Source organism: Aotus nancymaae, unplaced genomic scaffold, assembly GCF_030222135.1.
Source record: "Aotus nancymaae isolate 86718 unplaced genomic scaffold, 86718_ANA_hifiasm-v0.15.2.pri h1tg000015l_1, whole genome shotgun sequence".
NCBI classification, from domain to species: domain Eukaryota; kingdom Metazoa; phylum Chordata; class Mammalia; order Primates; family Aotidae; genus Aotus; species Aotus nancymaae.
The window spans coordinates 2,590,761-2,616,953 of record NW_026988427.1 but is presented as its reverse complement, the minus strand read 5'-3'; the positions used below and the strand labels follow the sequence as shown (position 1 = coordinate 2,616,953).

The 26,193-nt window shown below is 51.2% G+C and overlaps 2 protein-coding genes across 2 annotated transcripts in view; both read right to left on the bottom strand.

Moving 5' to 3' along the window:
• Nucleotides 1-6,424: 6,424 nt before the first annotated feature.
• Nucleotides 6,425-9,295, bottom strand: TLX3 (T cell leukemia homeobox 3). The gene is made up of 3 exons (XM_012461025.2): nucleotides 8,757-9,295; nucleotides 8,150-8,393; nucleotides 6,425-7,181 (listed from the first exon to the last, which is right to left on the bottom strand). The coding sequence occupies exons 1-3, from the start codon at nucleotides 9,175-9,177 to the stop codon at nucleotides 6,971-6,973; spliced, it is 876 nt and encodes a 291-aa protein (XP_012316448.1). The 5' UTR covers nucleotides 9,178-9,295; the 3' UTR covers nucleotides 6,425-6,970.
• Nucleotides 9,296-17,913: 8,618 nt separating this feature from the next.
• RANBP17 (RAN binding protein 17) overlaps nucleotides 17,914-26,193 on the bottom strand; it is a 377,695-nt gene continuing 369,415 nt past the window's right edge. The window contains exons 26-28 of the mRNA XM_064376519.1: nucleotides 24,338-24,436; nucleotides 22,283-22,410; nucleotides 17,914-19,570 (exon numbers count right to left, since the gene is read on the bottom strand). Coding sequence (XP_064232589.1) covers nucleotides 19,477-19,570; nucleotides 22,283-22,410; nucleotides 24,338-24,436 — 321 coding nt within the window. The 3' untranslated portion in view covers nucleotides 17,914-19,476. The remainder of the gene's footprint in view (nucleotides 19,571-22,282; nucleotides 22,411-24,337; nucleotides 24,437-26,193) is intronic.

Below are 26,193 nucleotides of genomic sequence, written 5' to 3'. Positions count from 1 at the left end.
TCTATCTCTTGGGGTCCTTTGAGGATCACATGGGGTCGTGCAGGTGCCCTCACTAAATGGTAGCTGCTGGGTTCCCCGAAGCCAGGGCTCAGGAAGATACAAGTGGCTGGGGCTCTGAGGGCCTCCCAGAGCTGGGAACTATTAATAAGGGCATGGCACCATCCCTGCCCAGAGGGCCCCTGCCTGCCCCCTCCAACAAACGAGCTAGAAACGGTAGGCATTAATAAACTTCACCCCTGCCCAGCACCCTCTCTTGGCATCTTCCCCAGGGTGGCATTTCCTCTCTGCTCTCTCCTCCCCTTCTCCTTAGTCTCACTGCGTCCTAGTGACAAAACCCCAGTTATGGCACCCGAACAGTGGATGCAAATATGAGGCAGCTTCGCGTGCTGGATAATCAACGTCGGCCCCTGAGCCCAACACCAACTTCTCCAGCCTCAGGGCTGACCTCACCCCCTAGGACCTGCGGAGGGCTACCTTCCTGATGGGGGGGGAGGGTGGGCCAGTTCTGGGTTCTTCTCTGGAGTGCTCTGCATCCCTCTTGTTGGCTGAGGCTCTGCGGGCTGGCGGAAGAAGTGGATTTTTCCTGGATGGGGGACGAAGGAGGCAAAGGGTGCGCTGCCATCCCAGATTCCCTGCCCTGGAGAGTTTCAGTGCAGCTGGGATAAATCCATTGACCAACAGTGCTTGATAGCAAAGTCAATAATACATCCCAGGTAGCAGCCAGCGCATGGGCTGTGCGAGGTCTGGAGGATTTTAAAGCCAATCTAGGACTCTCACTCCACTCAAGGATTTGGCTTCTTAAAACCAGGGAGCCTGGGTCAGCACAAATCTTTCTAATAAACCCCAGCCAATGGGACTTTTCCAGGCTGTGATCCTGTGAGAACACCGCCTGGCTCGGGCCCCACAGCCAGTGAGTCCTTTGAGTCCAGAGGCGGTTAAGGCACTTGGGGGTGAACTTGGGTGGGTTGCCTGCCTTCTCTGCTCCTCAACTTCCTACCTAATGGGAACACAGGACTATGCTGGGGAATCAAGGGGATGGTGGAAGGAGCAGGAAAAAACCTGCTCAAGTATTCTGTTCGCATGTTTTTTCTTCTCCCATCCCACCTCTCCACACAGAGTAAGAGCATAGTAAAGGGGCTTAATAACGAACTCATCAACTGGCAGCGGGTCTCATACACGAACAACATTTGTTTCAACTGGCGTGCTGGCCACTGACCTCAGGGTAACACCAGGACACTGACAAGTATAGGCAGATGGAGCCAGGCCACGTTTCCCAGATGACTGTACCACGGTCTCTACTACCGGTGACCAGAGGACAATTCATGGCAGTGGAGGACACCGTTCCATTCCTGTCTTTTCCTCCAAAAGAGCACCACCTCTGATTAAACAACCACACTTAATTAGATTTTTATCCAAAAAAATTTCTAAAATACTTTTGTATTCATAAAAAATTGATAATCAGCTGTACCATATGCCATGTTTTTTTTTTTTTTCTTTATCTGAAAGAGTCTTTAGTGACTAGTTTTACAGTTTCAGAAACCAAGCTGCAGAGAGTCGAAGCCATTTGATCGGGACCACACAGCGAGGGTCCGCAAAACTGCGCGGAAGACTCAGTGCCACCGGCGTCTGGGTGGCCCGAGGGAAGGCACCGATCACCAAGGCAATTTCTAGAGGACTTTGCCAGTGTCTGAGCCAAGAAAGTGCAAGCCTGGGGCTGGGCGTCACTGACAGTAGATGCTCTTAACCGAGCAGGTGCTTGGAAATGGGGGGCTGACTTTGGAATTTCGCAGAGAGAAAACCGCCTTCCGTGCGGAGAAACTTTCACTACTCCAGGATACAGGCGCCTGCACCACACCAGCTGCCCTGCGGCCTTGGTGCACATGGTTACACATGGTTTAGTTGGGCCGAGGCAGAGGTTGGGATTTTGGCAAATGTTCCCAGGAACCTTCAGCCAGGTCGCTACTTAGGCCAGGCGCTGCCGGAGCGCCTAGCTCGGCCGCGGGTAAACAGACCTCGCACCGCTGGCGGCAGCCCCGGCCCTGGCCGTCGAAGTGGCTCAGCCGCATCTTTCGACCTCAGGTCCGCCAGAGCCTCAGTTCCCAGCCGCGCACCACTCTTCGCAAAGCTGCCGAAGCGGACAGGCGAAGGTTGGGACCTCCGGGTTTCACCGCTGCGCTCGTGGTGGCCGCGGCTAGGTCTCCCCGCTTCGGCACGGATAGCAAAGGAGCCAGCGCTCAAGCCTTGGGCGACTAGAAGCGCCGGGCGCCCTTGGAATTCAGAGGCCCAAGCCGAGCGGCAGGCTCCTCTGTCCCACCGCGACCCCGGGTCTAGGGTCAAGGTGACTGCAGGCACCCCCTCCACCCCACCAGGAAGCCACCTCTTCACCTTCACTACGCAAAGCTCCTCCACCCAGCACTACAGAGAGCGCTTGGTTTGGGGGCGAGAGCACGGGGCTGCCACCGCTGCACCACCCAGAACTAATGTCTGTTCTTTGAAGCTTACTTTATTTTTCTTTCTTTCTTTTTTTGAGACAGGGTCTCACTCTGTCGCCCAGGCTGCAGTGCAGTGGTGCGATCACGACTCACTGTAGCCTCGACCTCCTGGGCTCAAGCGATCCTCCCACCTCAGCCTCCGGAGTAGCTGGAACCACAGGCGCGCGCCACCACGTCCCGCTAACTCATTTTATTTTGTAGAGACGGGGTCGCTATTTGCTCAGGCTGGTTTTGAATTCCTGGGCTCAAGCAATCCTCCTGTCTCGGCCTCCCAAAGTGTTGAGATTACAGGCGTGAGCCACTGCGCCCTGCCTAGGCGTAGTTTTTCCATCTGCAAATTGGGGAGGGCATCCGAACCTTGCAAGTTCTGTGCGTCGCAAATCAGAGCTCCCTCCCAGGCCCTGGACTGGGAATTGATGACCCGGAACCATTCCCACTAGCGGGAAGGGAACGGCGGGCCCCAGAATTTTCGGCGTTCTCTCCGGAGGGCTCTGATTTGGCCAGGTCCCCTTGGCGTCCCCCAATCCCAGACCCTACCCGCTGCGCGGCCTCCTAGGGAGAGCTGATCCTGGCCTCACTCCCTGCCCAGGCCAGCAGCGTCGCCCCTTGCAGACGCCTTCGGCCCAGGCCTCCCCGCCTGCCTGTAGGGCCCCAGGCGCAGCCTCCAAACCAGGGCTCCGGGAGAACCCGCGCAATCAGTCCGCTAGGTCCCTGGAGCTGCCTTGGTCTCCCCGCCCTGCATCAGTAAAATGGGCGCGGCTTTAGAGACGTTGGGACTGAGGCTGGCGTCCCCAGCTCTCGCCGAGAGGCCGGCTGCTTCTCGTCCTCCATCCTGTCCTCGGCCGGGCTGGGCGCCAACACTCGGCCGCCTGCCTCCCAAGCCTTGGCCTAAGGCTGGGAGAGGTTAGCAAAGGAGGCGCCCTCGTGGGGCCCTTCAGGCTACTCCAGATTCCTTTTTCCTTAAGCTCAGCCTCAGGGGAGCCTGCCCTCTCCGGACGTTACCGTGTCGGATCCTGCCCAAAGCCCGCATGGTTGGGGGCAGTGGGAGCTGTGTCCCCGACCGAGGACGGGGAGTCCTCGGACTTCAGTCCCGCGCAGCCACGGCGGAAACGACGACTTAGCTGCTCGGCACCCCAGGAGGAGGGAGTTAGGCGTTAAACGCCCTTGCGCCGCTGGGCAATCTCTCCCACCCGCTGGGGGCGCCCACACTGCTCTGGCTGGACGTGGGCGAGAGATGGTCGCTACTCGGTCCCATATGAGTGGGCTCAGCCCGGTAACTGGAAAAAAACCCGTAGCCCATTTCTGGCTCGGCAACGCTTGGTGGAAACAAAGGGCTGGAAGACGACAAACGCCGCGAAGGCACTGGGTGAGGGAAAGCCAGGCGCCCCCGAGTTCCACAGCGAGACCAGCTCCCCATCCCCGGCCTGCCTGGACTCTTACCCCAGGCAGGCTTCTCGGCCAGAGGCCTTCTGCGAAAAGCTAGGCGCCCGACAGAAAGAAAAAAAGACAACGTGCCTGTGTCTCCAAAGAGGACCAAAGAATCGAGGGCTACCCTGGCAAAAGAACAAAAGTAATTTTGAAAAACAAAAATTCTAGGTCTTATAAGAATGATTCGTTGGGCCGGGCGCGGTGGCTCACGCCTGTAATCCCAGCACTTTGGGGGACCGAGGCGGGCAGATCACGAGGTCAAGAGAGACCATCCTGGCCAACACGGTGAAACCCTGTCTCTACTAAAAATATAAAAAATTAGCTGGGTTTGGTGGCGTGTGCCTGTAGTCCCAGCAACTCGGGAGGCTGAGGCAGGAGAATCGCTTGAACCCAGGAGGCAGAGGTTGCAGTGAGTCGAGATCACAGCCACTGCACTCCAGCCTGGCAACAAAGCGAGACTCCGTCTCAATAAAAGACTCTGGGGACTCTGGGGAAAGGGTGGAAGGGCCAGGGCTAAAAGACTACACATTGGGTACCGTGTACACTGCTCGGGTGGTGAGTGCACCAAAATCTCAGAAATCACCACTAAAGAACTTAGCCATCTAACCAAACACCACCTGTTCCCCCAAAACCCATTGAAATAAAAACAATTAAGAAAAAACCCGCTAGGCCTTATTATGGAGCAACAAAATAAAACAGAGGGGAGCTGGACCGCGACACCCGTCTCCCAGGAAGGCGCTTCTCCGCCAGCAAAGGCAAGGATCCCTCTAGTCCTGAGCCAAAGGACCAACCTTTCTCAACCCGATGACGGCGTTCATCAGGATTTTTAGTGGAGAAAATAAAAGCATTTCAGGGAAACACTCACGGAACATACCCGAAGCTCTGAGTCACCCTAGTCCCTCCCCGGGTGTCTTTCTGTCCCCAAAGGCGCAGATCCCAGACTAGCTGGGCTTGGAGGGGGAGGTGAAGGCAGGAGCGCTGGGGGTTCAAGGTGTTTTTCAGGCCTCCTCCCCTTCCTCGGGCCCTGCAGGTGTAGACAGTCCCGCAGCCCGCATAGAACGAAGACTTGGAGCACCGGGCCCCGAAGGGTGGCCCACGGCTCTGGCTCTGAGGGAGGCAGTAGGATGAGGCGGGTGGGAGGGGGGTGCTTGTGGAGTGGAGAGGGCTCTGGGACGCGGCCCGAGAGTGTTTCGCCTTAGGAGCTACTGGGAGCTGGGCCTGGAAGAGGAAGGGAGGGAATCAGGGAGAAAGGAAAGGAGAGAGAGAGAGAGAGAGAGAGAGAGAGAGAGAGAGAGAGAGAGCGCGAGAGAGAGACATAAAGGCAAATTCGATAGGCAAGAAAGGGAAGACAAAAGGACAAAAAGAGGACAATGGAGAGGAGAGAGACAAAGAAACCCAAAGAGACACAGAGGGCAAGAGTCACAACGGGGAAGAGAAAGAGGAGGAGACGACAGAACAAGAAAAGGCTGAGGGCAATGAAAAGCAGTAAAGGACGAACTAAACTGAGAAACATCATAAAACTGTAAAGAAAAGGAGAAAGATATAGCCAAACAGAGACCCAGAATAACATACAGAGGAGAAAACACGGAACATTGTAGAGAAAGAAACGGAGAGCCGGAAAGTAAGTTTTTAGAAGACTGAAAGCGAGAATGATAAAAGGGGGGATAAAACAAGAGGAAATGTTCACAGACTTTGTGTGTTCGTCGTGGTTGGTAGAGGTCAAACGCTCCCAATCCTGCCAACCTGAAACTTCCACCTCTTGAGCCACGGTGGAGCTGGGTGGACCCGGCCACGCGGCGACCAAACCAGGGCTTAGAGTTCTGAGTTCCAGGAGCCCCGCCCACTTCAGCCCAGTGATGCTGCGGGGGGTTGTGGTGACGTCACATAACGTCATGCTCCACCTGGGGTCCCACGCAAACCCAACAAGGAGCGGGGCCCCCGGGGTTGTGCGCTGCATTTGCTCCCCAGGCGTTTGGACACCGAGGACTTCCACCTGCTCTACGCGCAGAGCCTGCCCACAGCGCGCCCAGACCCGCCAGAGCCAGGTCCTCTCCGAGGCTCCGGGGAAAAAGAGGGAGGAAAGCGGGTTGCAGGGTGAAGAGGGACTCCGAGTTCCGGCTTGAGTTCCAAGAAGTTCGAGGCCACCTTGCCTCCCACCCCACAGGTGGATTTGACCTAAGGGGGCCTAGGTCGGCCCTGGCCCGGCCCTTCACTCTCCAGCCCGCCCCGGCGTTGGCCCGCGGCCTTCCGGCCTGGAGCACCTTTCCCACGCCCAGTCCCCATCCCGCGGGCACCCAGGCTGCGGGCGGCCCGCACCAACTGACCTGCACCGCGCATCCTCCGCCGGGCCCCTGGCCGGGGTTGCAGCCGAGGCGAATGCAGACGAACCTTGCAGAAGTGGACGCGCCCTGCACACCGCCGCTCGGCTTCTACCGCCGTAGGGGTGGAGCGCAGGGCCAGGGGTCGCCGAACATTTTTGGAACCAAAACGAAATAAAAGCGGCGTTAAGTGAAATAGCTAACTTTTTTTATTAAATAAAACGACTTAAATAAAAGGAACGGAAAAGAAGAAGAGTGGACCCAGCCTAAACGCAGGGTGCCCTGGGCCCCTGGAACTTCCCCCAGCTGCCGGGTCGGCTGCCCCTCCTCCAGCGGCCCCCGCAGGGGAAGCAGGTGGCCAGTTTCTAAAGAAAAAAGCCAAAACTTTTTATTATTTACACGTTTGGGCAAAAGTACAAAGTATAATACAGGCGCCCGGCCCGGGGGGTGCGGGCGGGGGGCGGAGAAACGTAAGGCGCTTTCTTTGTCAGGCCCGGGCCTGGGGCAGGACGGGGCGCGGGGCAGGGGCTCGGATTGTGCGGCCGCGCGGAGCCCGGGCCCGACCCCCCTCCGCGGCCGGCCAGTCAGCGGCCGCGCCCTGGGGCCTACTCGAACTGGGCGGCCCCTTCCCCTCTCGGCCCCGGTTCCCCCGCAGCCCGGCTGGGGGGGGGGGTCCGGGGCGCCCCGCTCGGTGGGGGCGGCGTTCCGTGGCGACTGTGCGCGCCGGTGGGCTCACACCAGCGAAGTAACGGCGGAGACCTTGGAACTATCCTCCTCCCAGGGCTGCAGATTCTGCAGAGCAAAGAGCGACGAATTGTGCAGACAGAGCGGGTCGGGCTGGATGGAGTCGTTGAGGCTCTTTTGGAAGGCGTCGTGTTGCAGCTGCAGCATGAGCCGGCTCGCCTGCTGGCGCTCCGCCTCCCGCTCCTCCGCCGTCTGCCGCCTGCACCGGGGGAGGGAGAAGGACAGCACTGTCAAGCACCCGGCACCACGGGGCCGCCGGCGGGGCCCCGGCCCTCCCGGGAGCGGAGGCCTTCCGGGAGCCTCGAGGGGCAGAGCGCGTCTGCCTCCTAGCCCGCGCTTTACGCCCGAGGCCCTCATATCCAGGGAGCGGGTTGGGATCATTTGTTTTTGTTGTAAGCCAGAGGGTCTCCAGGAGGGGACTCTGCTCGCCGCCCACCTGCACGCTTGGATATTGTGGCTTCACCATCAATAAAGATTGTTCCTTTAGCGGGATAGCAAGGGCAGGGCCTAAGTGTAACTGACTTGGCCCCGCAAGCACCGGGGTTGCTGGGGTCTGCGGGTGAGCAGGCTGGCTCTGCACCGCCCGCACGACGCCCGGGGTCAGTTTCATCCAGTTCACCCAAGGCCGGTCTTGAACCCCTTTCCAGACTCGATCGCTTCGCCATTTACGGGTTGAATGAAAACAGAGATTGAATAAAAACGCGGCTGGAGTGGAGATGCGGAGCTAGAGGGGGAACCGGCGTCCATGAGGGATTGTTTAAAATCAGAGAGGGCAGGCTGGAAGGAGAAGGAGAGTGCGAGAGGCCCTTGTGTGTGCGTGTGTGTGTGTGTGTGTGTGTGTATTGGGGGGTAGTGAGAGGAAATCAAGCGAGCGCAGGAGACCGAACAAAACCCGGGGAAAGAGTTAGAGGGGCTCACGAAAGATAGGGATGGGCTTGGAGGAGAAACCGAGGCGTGGAAGACCAAGATGGAGAGAGAAGCACAGGCCAGCGAAAAGGGTGAAAGGAGGAGGTACAATCTGCGAAGGTGGGGTGGGAGTGTGCTTGGGGGAGGCGTGGGAGGGCGGGGGTAGGGGATAGCCTTAAAATGGGGCGAGTGCGAGGCTGCCGTTCAGGGCGGGGCAGGCGAAGGGCAGGTGTAAGGTGGGCTGGGTCAGGCCTCTCTCACCGCCACTTGGTCCTCCTGTTTTGGAACCAGGTCTTGACCTGCGCGTCCGTCATTTTGAGGGACTTGGCGAGCGCCGCCCTCTCGGCCGAGGCCAGATACTTCTGGCGATGGAAGCGCTTTTCCAGCTCGCAGATCTGCACCCGGGAAAAGGACGTGCGCGGCTTCTTACGCTTGGGCGGCGTCCGGTTCTGGTAGGGGTGGCCGATGCGCCGGGTCACGGTGAAGGGCGTGAGTGCGGCCGCCGCTGCGGAGACACACGAGGGCCCCTGAAGCCCAGCCCGACTTGGCCACCGTTCGGGCCCCATGCGGACCCCGTGGCGCCCCGTGGGACACGGAGAGCTCCGCTATTTCGCTGGTCGCGAGCGTTTCCAGCGACACCAAGCCAGTCGGGAGACGCCCTAGCCCCATGTCCCTTCCCCTGGGCACAGGCTTATTTTCCTGCAACTCTCCGATTACCCTCCCCACTACGGCTGCCCGGGGCCCGGGGGTCGAGGCCTCTGCCGCGCTTGGGCCTCTGGAATGGTTTCCCGGAGTGGAGCGCACAGGGCGCGGCGCCTCTGGCCCCGAGAGGGCGGAGGCCTGGAGCCTGGTCGCCAGCTCTGCTCACCTGTGAAACGGTCTTTCACGAAGCGGCGGCTGCTCTCCATCCAGGGGAAATTGAGGCCTCCCAGGCTGGAGACCGCGGGCACGGAGGGCATGGCGGGTAGAGCGCTTGGCAAAGGCGGCGGCACGGCCCCGGGCAGCGGCCTGTGCGCCGGCACCCGGATCACGCCGGCGGGCGCTAGGCTCAGGTTGACACTGTAAGATCCTGCGTCCTCGAAGGGCGCGCCGAGGCCGGCAAAGGAGGCGGGCAGAGACGGGTATGTGGCGCCCGGACGGCCCCCGGGGGCGCCTCCCAGGTAGCTGGCGCCGTCGGGGCCCCGCGGGGCGGATGCGCTGTCCTGGTCCGGGCTGTTAAGGATCTGGTCGATGCCGAAGCTGATGGGCTCGTGCGGGTGCGGGGTCTGCGCGCTGGCGGGCGCCTCCATCCTGGGCGGGCGGAAGGGCTGGGCTGGGCTGGGCGGGGAGGCGGCTGGGTCCCCGTTACGGCGCGGCCATGGAGCGCCCGGCGCCTCTCGTCGCACTGAAACTTTGCCAAGAGTGCGCGGGCCCGACAGGCTCTGTGTCATCTTTCTTGAACCGAACCTGGAGTTTCCGCTGCTAATTCCTCTCCCGCCGCAGCCATTGGCTGCGATCAACAAGCCTCTCTCCTCTCATTGGCTCCCGGCTTTCAATAAAGGCCTAATTCATGGAAATAGGAGCTTAGGGACTGTTCCAAGGTGACATCATTTTAACAAACGAACAATAGGTCAAATTTATTAGCCAGGATAATGGGCGGCGGATATTAGCGCCCGAACCGCAGCCTCCCAAACCCGAAATCTAACGAAGCTGCAATTAGCAGACACTCCCCGCTCCTCCCGGCCGGGGCCGCTTCCCAGACAACGCGCTGGGCTGGTAGAGCGCTCCGCTGGTGAAATTGTCTTTTGCTGAGGGGGTTTTCGTTTTCTTCCAATTTTCTTCATCTGAGCAAAAGCCAAACCAAATGAATCCTTTCAGTTACAATGGAGTTGCAACCCTGGAAGGACCCGGCAGAATCCACAGAAGCCCCTTGGACACTACAGCTGCGGAAGCAACGAAAGGGGCGCACTCCCGGGCGCAGGCTTCGCGTTGCCTGCGCGCGGGGCGAGGGGAACACCATAGCGTTCTCTGCGCTCCGGAGGACGCCGACCCGCATGGGGAGAATTCGCCCCCGCCCGGGTTTCGGCCGCGGCGTCGCAGCCACTTTGGAGACACTCCCTGGCTCTGGCCAGGCGGACCGAGGCGTGACTCTCAGGTGCCCACGCGTGCCAGCTGCGGCTGGGCTAGGGACGCGGGGTCGCCCGGTGGGGAGCGGGGACCTGGCTCTCGAAATTCGTTGCAGGATGGAGGGGGCTGTGGTCGCGCGTGGGAACCCGCTTGCGGCTCGGAGGGTCTGGGGACTTCGGGTTCCCGAATGTCAAGGAGTGGGTGGCAGCTCCTAGTTAGAGCAAACAGCGGGATTTCTTTGGCAGACGCAAGTGGTGAGCCCCTCCCTGCTCCAGTCCAGTCTGGGCTCTGGAACCACTCCCCGTTCTGCTCGCGCCTCAGTGACTGTCTATCCAGGCCCAGGGCGCCGTGGACAGGACCGCACACGGAGTAGTCACCTTCCGCTCCACCCTTGGGGAGACAAGCAGAATCATTTTCTTCCAGCTAATTCTAAAATCGTTAGGTGCAAACTCTTTGAATGTCGCACCCCTGTCCTGGGCTCTTCCTCCCGCTGCTTGTGGTGCGGACAGTGGTGAGAGCTCGGATGTGCTGTTGGCCAGAAGTGTGTTCAAATTTGGACTAGCCACTTCCTAGCTGAGTGACCTTGAAGTGATTCCATATCTTTAGGGTTCGGTTTTCTTGTTTACAAAAAGGGAAAGGCGTGCTTGCGGGATGTTCGTGAGCCGCGAGTGAGATATTGAGGGAGCTCAGAGCATTGGCCCTGGCACGTAGTAGGCACTGGACAGCGTGGCTCACCTCCCACTCCATCCCCCCAGAGTAATGGCTGATGTATTATTCTTATGACTCTTGTTTATTTTGTTTGCAGTTTTCTTTGCAGGGGCTCAGTTGGAGAGAAAGATGTATTTGCCTACCAGTAGGGTCATTTTCAGAGGACCGGGAAGGGCAGGAAGTGCAGGTTGGGGATTCTTTCTCTCTTCTCCCAACAGGCCTCCAGGCCTGGGTCTGGAGTTAGGTCGCTTGCCCACTGTGTGACCTTGGGCAAGTTCCTGGCCCTTGCTGAACCGTTGTGGTGGGTGTGGAGAGGGAGGCCAACAGGAAGGCTGAAAGCTGCAGGATGCCTGGGGTCTGGGCAAGCGCTGCCTCACTCCCTTCCTGTGACAAGGACCCTCAGATAGGGTAGATGCCATTGCCCTGGCCCCGGGGGGCTCCTGTTTCTAATTCAGGCTCTGCCACTGGCAGTGTGGGTGCTGTTGGGTCCCTAACCACCCCTCCCAGGACCTCATTTTCCTTATTTGTAAAACAAAAAGGGCGCCAGCTACCCCCAGGGTGGCTGTGAGAACGAAATGAGATAACATCGGTGGAAGTGCCTGTGAGTAACTCTGGAGGTTATATAATAATAACTTTAATGACAACTATAAAGCTACTGTAGCTGAGAACCCGTGCCAGGCAAGGAGGTGGACACTTACTTATTCTTCACAACGACGCTGTGAGGAAAGGGCTGTTAGTGTCTCCAGTTTCTAACTGATGAGGGAATTGAGGGATTGAGGGTTCAAGGAAAGTACAGCTCCCCACTTGGGGGCTGGAGTTGGCACCTCACCAGCTCCACTTCCCTTCTGGCTTCCAGAGTCCTGGACTCAGGGCTGCCCTTGTCACTTCAGACACCTTTAAATCAGGACAACAAGGCCCGCCGCACAGAGGTTTGTGGTGCAGAATGAAGGTGTGGGTGGCACAGGGCTACTCTCAGAGTGTGTGCTTGAGAATGGGCTGTGACTCAGGGAATTATTAATCCTCTTTGTGCCTCAGTTTCTTCACCTCGTAAATAAACCTCATGGGATTAAATGAGCCCCTCCAGGTAAAGCCTGGCATGGGTCAGGGCTCTGCCTCACTGCTGGTTCTGGCTTCCTGACATCCACGGTTCTTCATCATCCAGTCCTGTCACCCAGATGAAGGAGCTTTGGGCCACCAATCATAAGCCTCCTTTCACATCCTATCCAGATAGAGAGCTGCTAGGCAGCTCAGTAGCTGGGGTAAATCGGGTCAGATATTAGACCCTAGGACAGTGGTTCTCAAAGTGCGTTCCCAGAGCAGCAGCAACAGTGTCACTGGAGAATTTGTTAGAAATGCAAATTCTTGGACCCTCACCAGACGTATGGAATCAGAAACTCTGGGGTAGGACTCGGCATCTGTGTTTAACAAGCCCTCCAGGTGATTCTGATGCCTGCTCAACTCTGGAAGCCAGTGCCCAGAATATTGTCCATTTCATCCAAGTTTTAAAATTTATTGTTATAACGCTGTGGGAAGATTCTCTCAGAATTTGAAACTCATATGAATCTGTACTAATACCCTCCACTTCTCATCCCCAGTGTTGCTCATTCCTGCCTTCTCCTGATCATACCTGCCAAAGCAGGTAAAAAAAGCCTTTGATTTCATTATCCCCTCTTAAAATGCCGCCTCTTTCATGAATGTTGTGGTTTTAAAAATTACTTGATTTCTTCTTTGTTGAGTTGAAAATTTGATTTGTCAACTTTTCTTTCTTTTTAAATAAATGCATTCAAGGGCATACATTTTTCTCTGAGCACTGTTTTGGCCAGATATGTTCTGATAGTTGGTGTTCCTGAGGTTGTAATTTCTTGCTGCCCTTGTAATTTACCTGCTGTCACTTGAACAGTGAGGCACACACACTGAAAGAGATTAGGAAATGGGAATTTTAAGAACTGGGGACCAGGATTCCTGGGGCTAGAGAGACTTTCAGGATGCAGCACATCCTCTCCTCTTCCCTAAGAAGAAGCTGGGAGAAAGGTGTACATCTGGTGGAGGCTTTGCCGCGAGTCATCTAGAAGAGGGTGGGGCTTCAAGGATGACAGGCAAGATGCTGGGATTTCCAGCTGGCACATGAGCCCAGATGTGGGAGGCCAGGTTCTTCCAGGCTCATTCTGCTACTGATTTCCTGAGTGAAATGAGACTCCATTTCCCTGTTTGTGAAATGGGGTGGAGATTGAGTCAGGACTTTAAATGTATTTGGGTTAGCTATCCTATTCGAAACACAGATGGAAATATTGTGGTCTGCTTCCATAGGAAAAGACAAAAACACGTAATTTGGCACACACACCACGTCACAGGTTGCTGACCTGCGTGCTGTTCTTGGTTCACACACCCTAGTTAGGAGTCCCTAGGGGCCCTTCCAGTTCTTCTGATGGAAGGCTCTAAAGACATCTGCCCAAATTTATTTGCCCATTCATTTACTTACTCAATGAGTATTTACTGGGCACCTACTCACATTTCCTGGACCATACCCCAGCTCAGGGGCTTGGTTTCCCCATCCACCAGTGGGGACAAAGCAGTTTGAGCTCTTCATCACTGCGTGCCCCAGTGGGCAGGACTTGGGGAGGAACCTTCCTGAGGAGGTCTGATCAGTCTCAAGACTGCCAGCCCGTGGAAGGAAAAGGCCTTCAGGTGTTGGCTGTTGCTTGGGACCCCCCATTACAGGTCACGAGGCTTCAAGGACAGCTGGCTTAGGGAAATGGTCTTTAGTCCAAGGGCACGTAGTGGAAAGGGATGAAGCTGGGATTTGAACCAGGACTGTTTAGACTACAAAGCCCACTCTTTCTCCTTTACCTCACATCCCTATTTGGGAGCAGGTGGTAAAGATTCTAAGTCACAGGACTGAGCAGGGAGGGGAATCAGTGCAGGGTCTGGGTGGAATGAGCCCAAGAGTGGGGGTGAGGGCTGGCCATAGTGGGGCTCACTTTTCTCCCCTACTGGCCTGGGAGTTCCTTTTGGGCAAAATGGTGTTGGTGGCATTTGATCCCATGTCCCAGGGCTGGGCCCAGGGCGTGGAGGACTGGAGGACAATATCAAGAGTTTGTGGTATTAAACTCAATAGCACAAAGCAAGATCAGACAAGGGGATAAGAAAAAGGGGTCAGAATCAAGCGCAGGCATTTGCGTGCACTCAGCTTGGCATTCATCTCCTCCAGCCCCGCCCATGACTGGTTCCTTGCATCCTTTACAACCCAGGCCAGCCCTCACCTCTCTGCCCATCCTCCAGAGCAGCACACTCACCCTGTCATCCCCCTTGGAACTCATCTTATTTATCCTGCTCACTAGCTTTATCTGTGCCAGGTGAATGAATGATTGAAAAAATGATTTCCAAGGTGCTTGGGCTGCGTCAGACCCAGGTCCTGGCAGGGAGGCTGGCAGCAGCCTGAGGAAGCTGGCCCTAGGGCTGGGGGTTAGAGGAGAGGGGGAGCAGTGAGAGATTCCTTTCTCCATGGGGTAGGGGGTTGGTGGAGGTTATAAAGGGTGTGAACAGGGACTGTGCAGATGGCAGCATGTGTAGAGTGGCAAGAATCGGTCAGTGCGCGCGGGCTTGGGAGAGCAAGGGCAGGCAGGGTGGGCAACCGCATGGGGTGGGCTTCTCAGGGACCTCCAAACCTGATCTCATGCCCTTGTTTCCTTCCCCTACACATCAGCTATTTTTCTCATTTGTGCTCTACAACTTTCCTTTCTTCCTGACACATTTCTCTACTAAATTTGACTTTGTTTCAACACTTTTGTTGGGCAAATTACATTAAGATGAATGTTGCAGGTACCCTTTATGGTTTATTTATCGTGATACTGTTTGTATCTCACGCTTATAAATAACTTATGTTATAGCTTTTGTTTGTGGAAATGTAACTTACATATTTTATTACGCTTTCTGTAAACCTCAAAAAGAATCTTGTCAAGGAAGCGCTCTTATCAGCAATCCAAACTATGGGACGTAAAAACCGACACTAACATTATTTTTTAATATGCCAAGGAGGCAGGTTACTCTTGCTGTAGTTTGAAAGGTTTGCTGTCATTGTAAACTTGCACCTCAATAAAACATTTAAAAGTCTCAAGAATAATTTTAGAAAGTTCAGGGAGGAGGATGAATCGGTGGCAGAACCCACAGACCCAGCACACAAGGCCTAGGTCCTGGACTGGCCTTTCTCTGGGAGTGCCTAGTCCCACTGGGGGTGTCAAAGTGTTCCACATCGAGCTGTCCCACCCAACTGTCCCCTAGGGAAAGCTGTGAAGGACCTAGTTCAAGGGATTATAGTGAAAAAGCAATATAAATTTTGAGGTCAGGCAGATCTGACTTTGAATCCTGGCTTGTCCACTTTCTAGCTATGTGGCTTAGGGGCAGTCTTTTAGTCTCAGTTTTCTCATCTCTAAAATGGGGATAATAATTCTTGACATTCTTACTGGGAAGCATAAAATGAAATAGCAATTTGCAATGCTCAGTAGGCGCTCAATAAATGAAAGCAGTTCTAATTATTTTATGCTCATCTTGAAACTTTTAAGACTAGGAGTGGTGGCTCACGTCCCTGCGCTGAGAGGCTGTGGTGGGTGAACCGCTTGAGCCCAGAAATTCAAAACCAGCCTGGCCAACTTGGCAAAACCCTGTCTTTATAAAAAATACAAAAATTAGCCAGGTAGAGTGGCATGGGCCTGTAGTCTCAGCTACTCAGGAGGCTCAGATGGGAGGATTGTTTGAGCCCAGGAGTTCGAGGCTGCAGTGAACCATGAGCGTGCCACCGCACCCCATCCTGGGCAAGAGTGAGATCCTGTCTTTAAAAAAAAAAAACCTGGGCCGGCCTCAGTGGCTCACACCTGTAATCTCAGCATTTTGGGAGGCTGAGGTGGGTGGATGATGGGGTCAGAAGATCAAGACCATCCTGGCAAACACGGTGAAACCCCGTCTCTACTAAAAATACAAAAAATTAGCCAGGCGTGATGGCATGAGTCTGTGGTCCCAGCTACTCAGAGGCTGAGGCAGGAGAATCACTTGAACCCGGGAGGTGGAGGTTGCAGTGAGCTGAGATCATGCCACTGCACTCCAGCCTGGGTGACAGAGCAGAGTCTCAAAAAAAAAAAAAAGTTGACTTTCTCTTTTTACTCTACCCTGCTTTTCTCTGCAGGCACTCCTTTCCCGCCTCATCATAAGGAGCTGAGTTCTCTTAAATGATACTTCCCCAAAACTGCTGAACATCTCTATCAGGTTTCCCGTATGCCAGATCTTTCCGTTTCTCCAATTTTTCTCACCAAATCTACCCTGTTTTTGGTTCTCATGTGCGGCTGTCGGCAGTTAGCTAATCTGGTCATTAATCTCAGCTAACACCTACACATGGCAAGCACTTTTGCATTTTGAAAGGGGCCCCCACTACCTTAATCTGAAGGTACTTCTAGGTTGTCAGGACCAAGGAAGGGAGTCCAGAAGGCCAGGAGGGCTTTTAGTTCAGATAATCAAACACAGTGCAGGGACTCTACACTCCTTTGTCCCCCATCCTAGAGAAGCCTGATTGATTGGAAAGCACAGAATAACAGAAACATCCGGGACACAGGCAGAATACAGCTTTCTCAGGAGCCAGGTTCTGAAGTCAGGATGGATGGCAAAAATTGAGCAAAGTTAAAATCGCTTCAAACTGTTTCTCGCTTGAGCATCCCTGAAGCAGCTGGCCTGACTTAGCGCTCACACTGCATGAGCAGTCCCTCTGTCTGTACACTAGAATCCCATCAGAAGGGTGAGGTGTGCAAACAGCAGCCACACCTCCCATCTCATCCTCTCTGAGCACATTTGTGAAGTGGTCGGCCCCTTGGAACTGCCAGCACTGTCTTCTCCTGTTGCTCAATCTGAGTAAGTTGGATGCACGTGTGATCTGATTAGACCAGCAGCTCCATCAGTTTGTCCTTCATATAGCCTCCACAGCTTTGTGTGTGTGTCTCTGCCTGCTTTATCCTTGGGATGGGATGTCCCTACAGGGCCCATTCCCACATGGAACTCCAGGTCTCTTCTCAAAAAATCCCCACGGTCCCTCACCAAGGCAGACCCTGGCAGTTTTGGAGGCAGAGTCCCCCAAATCTTGTTCTCATCCACTGTGGGATGAGTGTGCAGTATGTGTGATCCTTAAACATCCCGGCTTCCCCACTTCCTTTTCCTCCCTCAGGAAGGGCTCAGAATGGAACCTGGTCCTCTAAAGGAAAAAGAAGGATTCCTTTGCAAGTTTTAAGAAAGAAATTTATAGCTAAAACTCAACCTCTCTTGCAAAGGCCAGACAAGAGTTGTGGCAGACAGCTTTGAAAATGGCTCCCAATAATCCCCGCCTTAGTGATTTACTTCTAATGAACAGAATACAGCAAATACTGGCCCTTCTGAAAGCAGGTGATAAAAGATGGTGACTTCCAGATTGCTGCACTCTCTCTGGCTCTTCTCTGATGAAACAAGGTTCCACGCTGTGCTGCCCTATGAAGAGGCCCATGTGGCAAGAAACTGAGGCAACGACTTGTGAGAAACTGACTCCTGCTAACCATCACAGGTGAGTCTGGATGCAGAGCCAGTGAGAGAGAGCGAGCCTGAAACTCAGCTGCAAATTCCTGACCTACAGAAACTGTGAGATAATAAATGTTGCTTTAAGGCACTAAGTTTTGGGGTAATGTGTTATGTAACAATAGATTCTGAGAAACAGATGATAATGGACCTAAATATTAACTGGTTTCAACTCATCATTCTGAAATACAGATCGTCCTTGCAAGGGGCCAGGAATTTCTTTGAGGTGAGACAGATCTGGGTTCAAATCTTGCCTGTGTGACCCATGTAAGCTATAGACACCATCTTTGAACCTTGGTTTCCTTATCTGCAAAGTGGAGCTAATGCTGTCTAAACTTCACAGGGCTGTTGTGAGGACTAGAAGAGATCACACATGTAAACGGCCCGAGGGATGTTCAATAACCGTCTGCCGAGTCTTCTCTAGCTGACACATAATGCCTGCAGTGTGTTCTCATGAGGCCAGCTCTACCAGCAGGTCCTGCTGACGTCAGCTGTGGGGCAGGCCTGACCAGTTCTCTGAGAACAGCTTTCCAAGGCCAAGTCTGATGGAGCCTTTCTTGTGTGCTGTGAAACCACCAGGTTACCTCTGGTGGGAAAGAGAAGCGAGTGGCCACAGTCATTTTCTGGTGAACATTTTAATGCAAACAACATGGTGTCTTTATATACTAGACATTTGTAAAGAAAACCATGCCAGAATGGGACAGGCCTTCTTTAACACATTTTTGTGAGGTGAGTGTGCAGTTATAAGCCTTCAAGAAACAGAAATTCTTGTCCAACTTCTCCGAACAGCTGATGTTTTACAGAATTCAGAATTTGCCTTCTCAAGGAAAATTATATTTCCCATTTCTACTGAAACATAGTGTAAGGCCAAAGCTTATTTATCCATTAAATACTAGAAGTAACCCCCTATATATTTTCCCCTGATTTCCTTCATACATGGAAGACAAACATTTTGAGGTAAACTTGAGTGACTCTGCTTTTATATGACAAGTCTACTGCAAGACTCAACTATTGAGAAAGGTTTCAAGAAACACTAGGCTGAGAAACGAGATTATAACAGGAGCCTATAGATTTATGTCTTGTTCAACTGTAAGGCCAGCCTTTCATGTCTTATCAGAAATAAAGGGCACGATATTTATTATAAGCCTGAACCATAAAAACAGCAGTGAGATAGAAAAACCACTTGGCAGTGGACAATCTCAAATTAATAGCCTAGTAACAGTACAGCACAAACTGCAAAGGCCTTCTTCACGTTCTGGGTTTGGGTTAAGTCACAATCCCAAATCCCAACATTAACAGGAGTTTTTGTGGAGAGTTGGAAACCAGCTGTTTCTCATCCTTGGAAAATCTGAATTTTAGCACCTAGAACGGTTTTGGGTAGCCCGAAGAAGGCAGAGCTGCTTCCAATATTATATTCCACTAGTTATCTTCACTTTCTCTTAAAAAATTAAATGGAGGCAGAGAACTGGGTGCTGGTACCACCCAGAACTTCTGACTGGGGCTACATGACTCCTTCTGAAGAAATATCTCTGCAGGCAGTAATTGCACGGCTTAATTCTTCTAGACTGAACCACTTCAGATTTATGCCAGTGAAAAGCAAACGTTGTTTGTAAGTCATTTAATTGTGTTACTGTCTCTCAACTTTATCAGATGCAGCTGAGGCAGAGAGGCCTGTGTGTGGTCCTGTGGGATGCTCTGTAGTGCTTCCAGGCTCGTTCTAAATGCTCACAGCCTGAAGTCCCTAACGCTGCTTCTTCCGGACACATAACAAACTACTAATTTAACGGGTTCCAATGGCATTCATCTCAATCCAGGATCCATGTTGAAGGCTGCATCTCCAACAAACTGACAACCTTGATTGCAGGACCATAAACTAGTACACACTTAGGTGCAAACCTGGTTTATTACGTTCTTTGGTTAAATACTGTTTCTACATCCTTTCAGAGCCTTAGGAGAATAAAGATAATATTTGGTAGAAAGACTGAAAACACATCCTTCGCTTTTCAGAGAAAAGACTGAATTTACTCTGTGTACTATTATAAATTCTCATAATTAGGCTAGACGTGTAAGAAGGTAGGGCTTTTGTTGTGGTTAGTATATTTTGAAAAATAGATTCCCCAGGGCTAGCCAACATCACTGTCCTGAGACCCGGACCTTCAAGAGTCTCTTGATAAAGGCTGCTCCACACATGGTCAGCTCATGTCCAGACTGCATGGTTCAGTGTGGCCATCACTGCGCAGAGCCTCGGCTACATCTCTTCTGAATACAGATAGGTTTTGAGTGAACCTGCAGAAAAAGGAAGAAAGGGTCAAGGGTAGTAATAAGGCCAAGCCTCCATGAATCTCTGGATGATAAAGCCACTTAGGAGTTCAGGACTTCGGGGACCGCCCCTCCTGGAGGAAGGCTCTAGATTTCAGCTGACCTCCTTTCTCTCCACTTTCACTGCCATTGCTGTTCCGCCAACAGTACCACCAACCTCTCACCCCTTCCTGGAAGACGGGGTTGACACTAAATCCACTCTGAACATCTTGAGGTGTACATTTTGTGGTTCTACTTTTAAAAAGCAATTTTAGAAAAGTTAAATTACACACAGATGGTAAGGATTATTAAAAAAAGAACAGAAGTTTATGTGGCAAGCATTGGATTGATTTTACCAATAAAGTCATTTAATCATCACAAGTCTTCCCTGAGGTAGGTATCAGTATCCTCATTTTACAGATGAGAAAACTGAATTTAGTGGCTGAAAAAGAGGGGCACTGGGTTAGACTAGCTCTACCACTTATTAGTCAGGTGATGTTGGATGAATATTTAGCCTCTTCTCTTGGTACCTAATATGAGTAGTTACCTCAAGGGATTGCAGAAAGTGAGAATTTAGGCTGGGCGTGATGGCTTACACCTATACTTACAGCACTTTTAGAGGCTGAGGCGGGTGGATCACCTGAGGTCAGGAGTTCGAGACTAGCCTTGTCAACACGGCAAAACCCCATCTCTACTAAAAATACAAAAAATTAGCCAGGTGTGGTGGCAAGCGCCTGTAATCCCAGCTACTCAGGAGGCTGAGGAAAATAACTTGAACCTGGGAGGTGGGGCTGCAGTGAGCTGAGACTGTGCCACTGCACTCCAGCCTGGGAAACAGAGAGAGACTCTGCCTCAGAAAAGAAAAAAAAGAATTTATTGGGTCACTTTGCTTGAGGCGATGCTTGTAGGCCTGTAAATACTCAACACAGTGCCTGGCACATGGAAAAGAATCAGTCCTCTCTGGCTATTACTCTCATTAAACTAGGAGGGCCGTCTGCTCATTTCACAGAGCAGCTCAGGAGGCAGTACTCAAATTTCCAAGCCTTAGGTGAAGCAATTTTCCCCTGAGACACCTAGGGCTTCCCTGTTCAAGTCTCATCTGCTGGCTTCTGAGGTTGTCACTTTCTGCATGATCGAGGATCTTGAAGTGAGCAGTCAAGGGAACACGTCTGCAGATCCCAACTGACTTGGCCATGTATTACCAAAGCCCTGGCTGGTAACTCCAGAATACACCGTGGCTCCTGGGATGACTGACGATTTGCATTTCAAATGGAGCAGCATTTGAATGCTACCACATTTATAAAAGGATGGTGCAGGCATTTTTTTTTTCCCCTGAACATATGTTCTTTCTCCATCATTCATTACTGTCTCTTCCACTAGAATGTAAGATCCATGAAGGGGAGGAAGCTTAAATAATTGGCTTAGCACTGGTAACCCCAATGCCTACACAGTAGATTCTGAATAAAGTGTTGTGAACTAAATGAACGAATGAACAAAGTCAGATCTAGCTGATAAGTTCCAGGATCCTTTTATTTAGATCTCATTGGCAACTGAGATACCAGCCATTCTAAAAGAACAGACAGAGGAAGAAATTAATACTGTAGGTCATATGTGCCAGGTGCCAGGCTTCACTATGTTCTGTCATTTAGACATCAGAAGTGATTATTATCATCTCCATTTTACTGGTCAAGAAACTGAGTGGAGAAGTTAGCTGCCTACTGCCACACAGCCTAAAAAGGCCAGTTATAAAATATCATCTTAAAAAATTTTTAAATTAAATTAAATTAAATTAATTTTATTATTTTTGAGACAGAGTCTCACTCTGTTGCCCAGGCTGGAGTGCAGTGGTGCAATCTCAGCTCACTGCAACTTCTGCCTTCCAGGTTCAAGCAATTCTCCTATCCCTGAGTAGCTGGGACTACAGGTGAGTGCCACCACGCTTGGCTAATTTTTGTATTTTTAGTAGAGATGGGGTTTCACCATGTTGGCCAGGCTGGTCTCAAATGCCCAATCTCAGGTGATCCACTTGTCTTGGCTTCCCAAAGTGCTGGCATTACGGGTGTAAGCCACCATGCCCAGCCACAATTTTTTAAAAAATTGCCACATAATATTTTTCCATCATTATGGAGTACATGTGATATTTTGTTACATGCACAGAATGTGTAATGATCAAGCTGGAGTATTTAGGGTATCCATTACCTGGAATATTTATCATTTCTATATGTTGGGGACATTTCAAGTCTTCTCTTTCAGCTATTTTGAAATACACAGTACACTGTCGTTAGCTATAGTCAGGATCCTACTCAGCTGTAACTGGGATATCTGTCTGACCTCAAGGACTATGTTCGTTCAAATGCCAAGAAGTCTTTCCTCATTTTCCATAGCAGATTTGCACTTTCCTTCTTTTCATCTTTTCAATTATAGTTATTTTTCGTATCTCTCCTGTTGAATTATAAACTGCTTAAGGACAGATTCTACATTTTATTAATCTCTGTATCCCTATATAATGCCTAGTATGACACTTGAAAGAAATCAAATAACCAATAATATTTACTGAATGGAATGGAACTGAGTCTAGGATCACAAGGTGTAACAGGAAAGGGACATCTGTATGTGAGCTGTGTTAAGCACAATACAGTTATTTTCAACAAAGCTGGAATGCCTACTTCCCCCAGTGACATCCTACTGGGCAATGCTCACCTGTCTCTGTTCTTGACAGACAGGTTCTGCTCCACTCCTTCCATTAGGTTCCTGAAGCACTGGGCAAGGACCTCCTGCTTGGGGAGAGGCTGGCTGTTTATCAAACTTGCTCTCAGTTCACTGAAATACTGATGGGAGACAGAATAGCGTCAGAGCTCTGACTCCAAACCCGGCCTGAAGACAGCTCGTAGGGAGACTGCTAGACCAGCTCTCATCTACTCAGGGCTCACTAATGCTCAGAGGAGTTTTTGTCTATGTCCACTTTGAACCCAAGCCCTTAGAGAAAACCTTATGCCCTTAGAGAAAACCTGTGCGATAGAGACACTCCTGGTTATAAATTCTATGATCCCTTCCATAAAATGTCTTGCTATAATTGTTCTATTGTCACTGCTTAGGCTGATGAAGTCCTTGCCTCCTCTGCGGGGACTGAATGCATGCTTTTCCTGACTCTCATCTCTACTAATCACAGAAAGACTGAAATGGGAGGGGTCCCAGGCTGAAGAAAATAACTAAAAATGCCTAGGGAGCATTTTAAGTGACTGAAGGCAAGGCCAAGGGTCTTTCCTCAGGCCTGATAGTCTTTCCTGGCTTCCGTGAGTCACTCCTTGAACAACTTCAGGCTTTGTTCCAAGTCTCCGTCCTTGTGGGTTAGAATGAGTTTACTCCTCTGAGGTGGGGTACTAGAGGGGCTTGCTTAGTTTGGGGAGAGCTTTCTGGCACTAAGAAAAACATCTGTCAAGCCTGGTCACAAATATCTGCACAGCCCTTTCTTCCCTGCTGGGGACTGTGGGCTTTTATACAAACACAAGCTCTGATGCTAAACACAGCTCCTAATCATTGGAAACAGCCTAATTTTAGCACAAAGACAACATTTTGCCAGTCATGCATTTATTCTTCCAAGCCCAAAAAGCATGATATTTAATTTCCATCATACATTAAAACAGCTTACATCAAAAAAACACACATAATTAATATGTAGTCAGGCTAATACTTAAATACTATATATCAGAGGCATTATACTTAAACCACAATGTCTTACTGAACAAGATTGGGAATGCACAAAACTACTTATTTTTCCCTTTTATAATGATGCAGTGACTCACACCAAATAGAAAATTATTAGTTTTTCATCCCAAACCGTGAAATATTGCCTCCATCAGTAAAGTATAATATTGTGATGTCATAAGCTTTTTCTAAACACTGAATTTGCCCTTATTCCCTCTCAATCATTTTAAAAGAACTGCTCTCTTTTATAGAGCTTGGATTTAAATCACAATAACACTGAGGGAAGATGAATGACAGTGCTACTGAATGTGGCTAAAATTGGATACTTCAGCACAGGTGAATGATGAGACAGCTCTTCTCTTTTTGATATATTTTCTTCTTCTATTAGTTTCCTTCCAAGGCTGGGATTTTAGTTTGAATTTTAATGCTTGCAGCTGCCTCTAATCTCACTGTCTTTTTCCCCAGTACTATCTTATTGTATAGACAATTCATTCTCCCAAGCTGTAATGCACTGTTCCTCTGACTACTAGGGAGATGCGTGGGTTCAAGAGGAAGCTGGAGAGGCTTGGAGGCAGCCCAGGTGGCGAGTGCTCTAAAGAAGCTGGAAACATGTGCTCCCAGATGAAGGGTGCTGGTTCTGTGTTGGAAGCCCTGATGGGTCGCTGCTGCCACCACCTAGGGCAGTGGGGATCCCAGATATAAAAGACGGCCAAGGAAGGCAAAAGGAGTTGTTGCTCAGAATTCCCCTGGAACTGGGGGGAGGGGAGTGAGGACGAGCTTGAAACACTACTGAGCAAACCACCCGCCTGGTGAGTGGGGGCTCTGGGTTCCAGAAGCGCTTGTTTTGAGGCCTCTGCTTACCTAAAGAAGATCTGGGGCCTTTGGGGAAGAACCTTCTAGGGAATACAGCCTCGCAGTGAGTTCTCAAGGTCCCAGTTCAAACTCAGTTGGCTCTGCTCCTCTGTCCTTTGTCATAACAGTTTAGCCTAGTTTATAGCTGCTCTCTTGTCCCAGGGACCACCTCCCGTGACTTCCTGCAATCATACTCACCTTCTCATTGAGCAGGATGAGCCCCAGGAGAGGCCTGGATACTGACCACTGGTTCCGACAGTCTTCAAAGACAATGGTGTTCATGAGGACAGACATCATCTAGAAGACAGAGTCAAAAAAGATTGAGATGCCTTGGCTCAGAGTTCTCCCTAGTCCCAGGCCTTTCATGTGCTCAAATTCCACCACTCCGTATTGCTAACAGCTGTGAAAGCTCTTCCTGGACAAACAGCCTAGACTCTGGAAGCTTATAATGCTGCCTGTAGAAACTACTGGCAAAGACCCCCAGCTCCCTGTAGAAGAGTTTCTACTCTGAAAGCCTTGGTGAGAACCTTCCAGGTGGGCAGAAGTCAAAAGGTCACTGGGCCAAGATGATCACTCCCTGTCTTTCAACTCTGATATGCTTTCTTCTATGCTAGGGCACCAGGCAAAAGCTCGGCTCACCTTCCCGTCTGCCTCCCATTTCACCTAAGAGGTCATGTTATAGAGAGATGAAATCTCTCCATGGCCCCTCTCAGAGAGAGAGGGCAATGGGACCCTGGAACGTCATTTTTCCTGCTGGCTCAGGCTGTTCAAGGTTTCTTTCACTCTTCATTCACTAATTCACTCACTCACTCATTCATTCATTCCTACGTGTACATTACTCATCCGTTCTCTTAAATTCTGCCTGTGAGATCCATAGGGGAGATAATACAAGCATTTACCACAACCTCTGACCTTAAGTAGTTTGAAACCTCCTGGGGGAGACTACTTAGAAAAGAAATAACAGGAAATAGGGCTGGGCAAAGTGCAGTGGGCATGCAGAGGAGGGAGGGATGCCTCTGGGTCCTTGAGGAGATGTCAGGCAAGACTCCACGGAGAAGGTAACATTTAAGGAGTTCATTATAAATGTGTTCTAAGCAGAGAAAGCATCAAAAAAGCAGGGTGGGAATGAACACAAAGGGTTCTGCAATGGTAAGAAACTTAGCATGAAAGGAGAGAAGGGAGGTGGGCCAGAGGTGAGATGCCAGTGCCAGGCTGGAAGACCCTGCTGAGGAATCTGGACTTCATCCTGATGGTAGTGGGGAGCTAGTGATATGTCTGCAGCAAAGGTAAGACATGCTCTGATTTGCATTTAAGAAAGATCTCTTTGGGGACATGTAGAATGTGTACTGTGCAGGTGAAACTGAAGGAGAAAGACCAGGGATAAGGCTGCAGCAATAGTCCAGGCAAGTGGCTGTGAAACAGGTTTCTGTCATTCATGGGGAACTGATGATACAGTTTCTGCTTCTTGGACTCTTTACCTCCTACCTCTAAGCCCTTCTGTTCCCACAGCTCCAGAACTCCTTTCCCCAAAAGAGGGCAGGGGAAATGGCAATTATGTGGCAAAGACCACTGCACACCCCACCCCTTATTGGGCTTTGGTGACCTGAATTGTTTGGAATACAGTTGGTTTTGTCCTCTGGTATTTTTTGAAATCCAATTTACCCTGTGACCTCAGGCAGGTAACTGAACCTCTCTCCCTATGTCTCAGTTTCATTAACTATAAGGAGGGAAATAATAATCCAGCATAAGGAAACTCTGAGAATCAAATGAGATAGTGTATGTAAAATTCATTGCAAAGAGTAAAAAGTGCTATAAACATTTAAGGTATATAGTAACAGTAATGAGCTTCTCTGTAGTTCTAAACATCTGCCATTCTATACATCATCATCATAACCATTAGGCTGGTTGCAAATGAAATCTGCCAATTACATATTTATTGTATGTCCAGTCTCTCTGGGGAGAGGCTAGGACTTCAGCCTGGCATGTTGAACATCATTTGCAGATCACATGTTTCCATGTACAATTTAACAAGCCACCCAAAGTCATAGAGCCAC

Excerpts from the sequence above, each read along its gene's own strand:
- TLX3 (XM_012461025.2), bottom strand. The coding sequence starts at position 9,177 with ATGGAGGCGCCCGCCAGCGCGCAGACCCCGCACCCGCACGAGCCCATC. Across the intron at positions 8,394-8,756 it reads CGTGAAAGACCGTTTCACAG|CGGCGGCCGCACTCACGCCC; the intron begins GTGAGCAGAGCT and ends GTGTCTCCGCAG. Across the intron at positions 7,182-8,149 it reads AACAGGAGGACCAAGTGGCG|GCGGCAGACGGCGGAGGAGC; the intron begins GTGAGAGAGGCC and ends CCCCCGGTGCAG.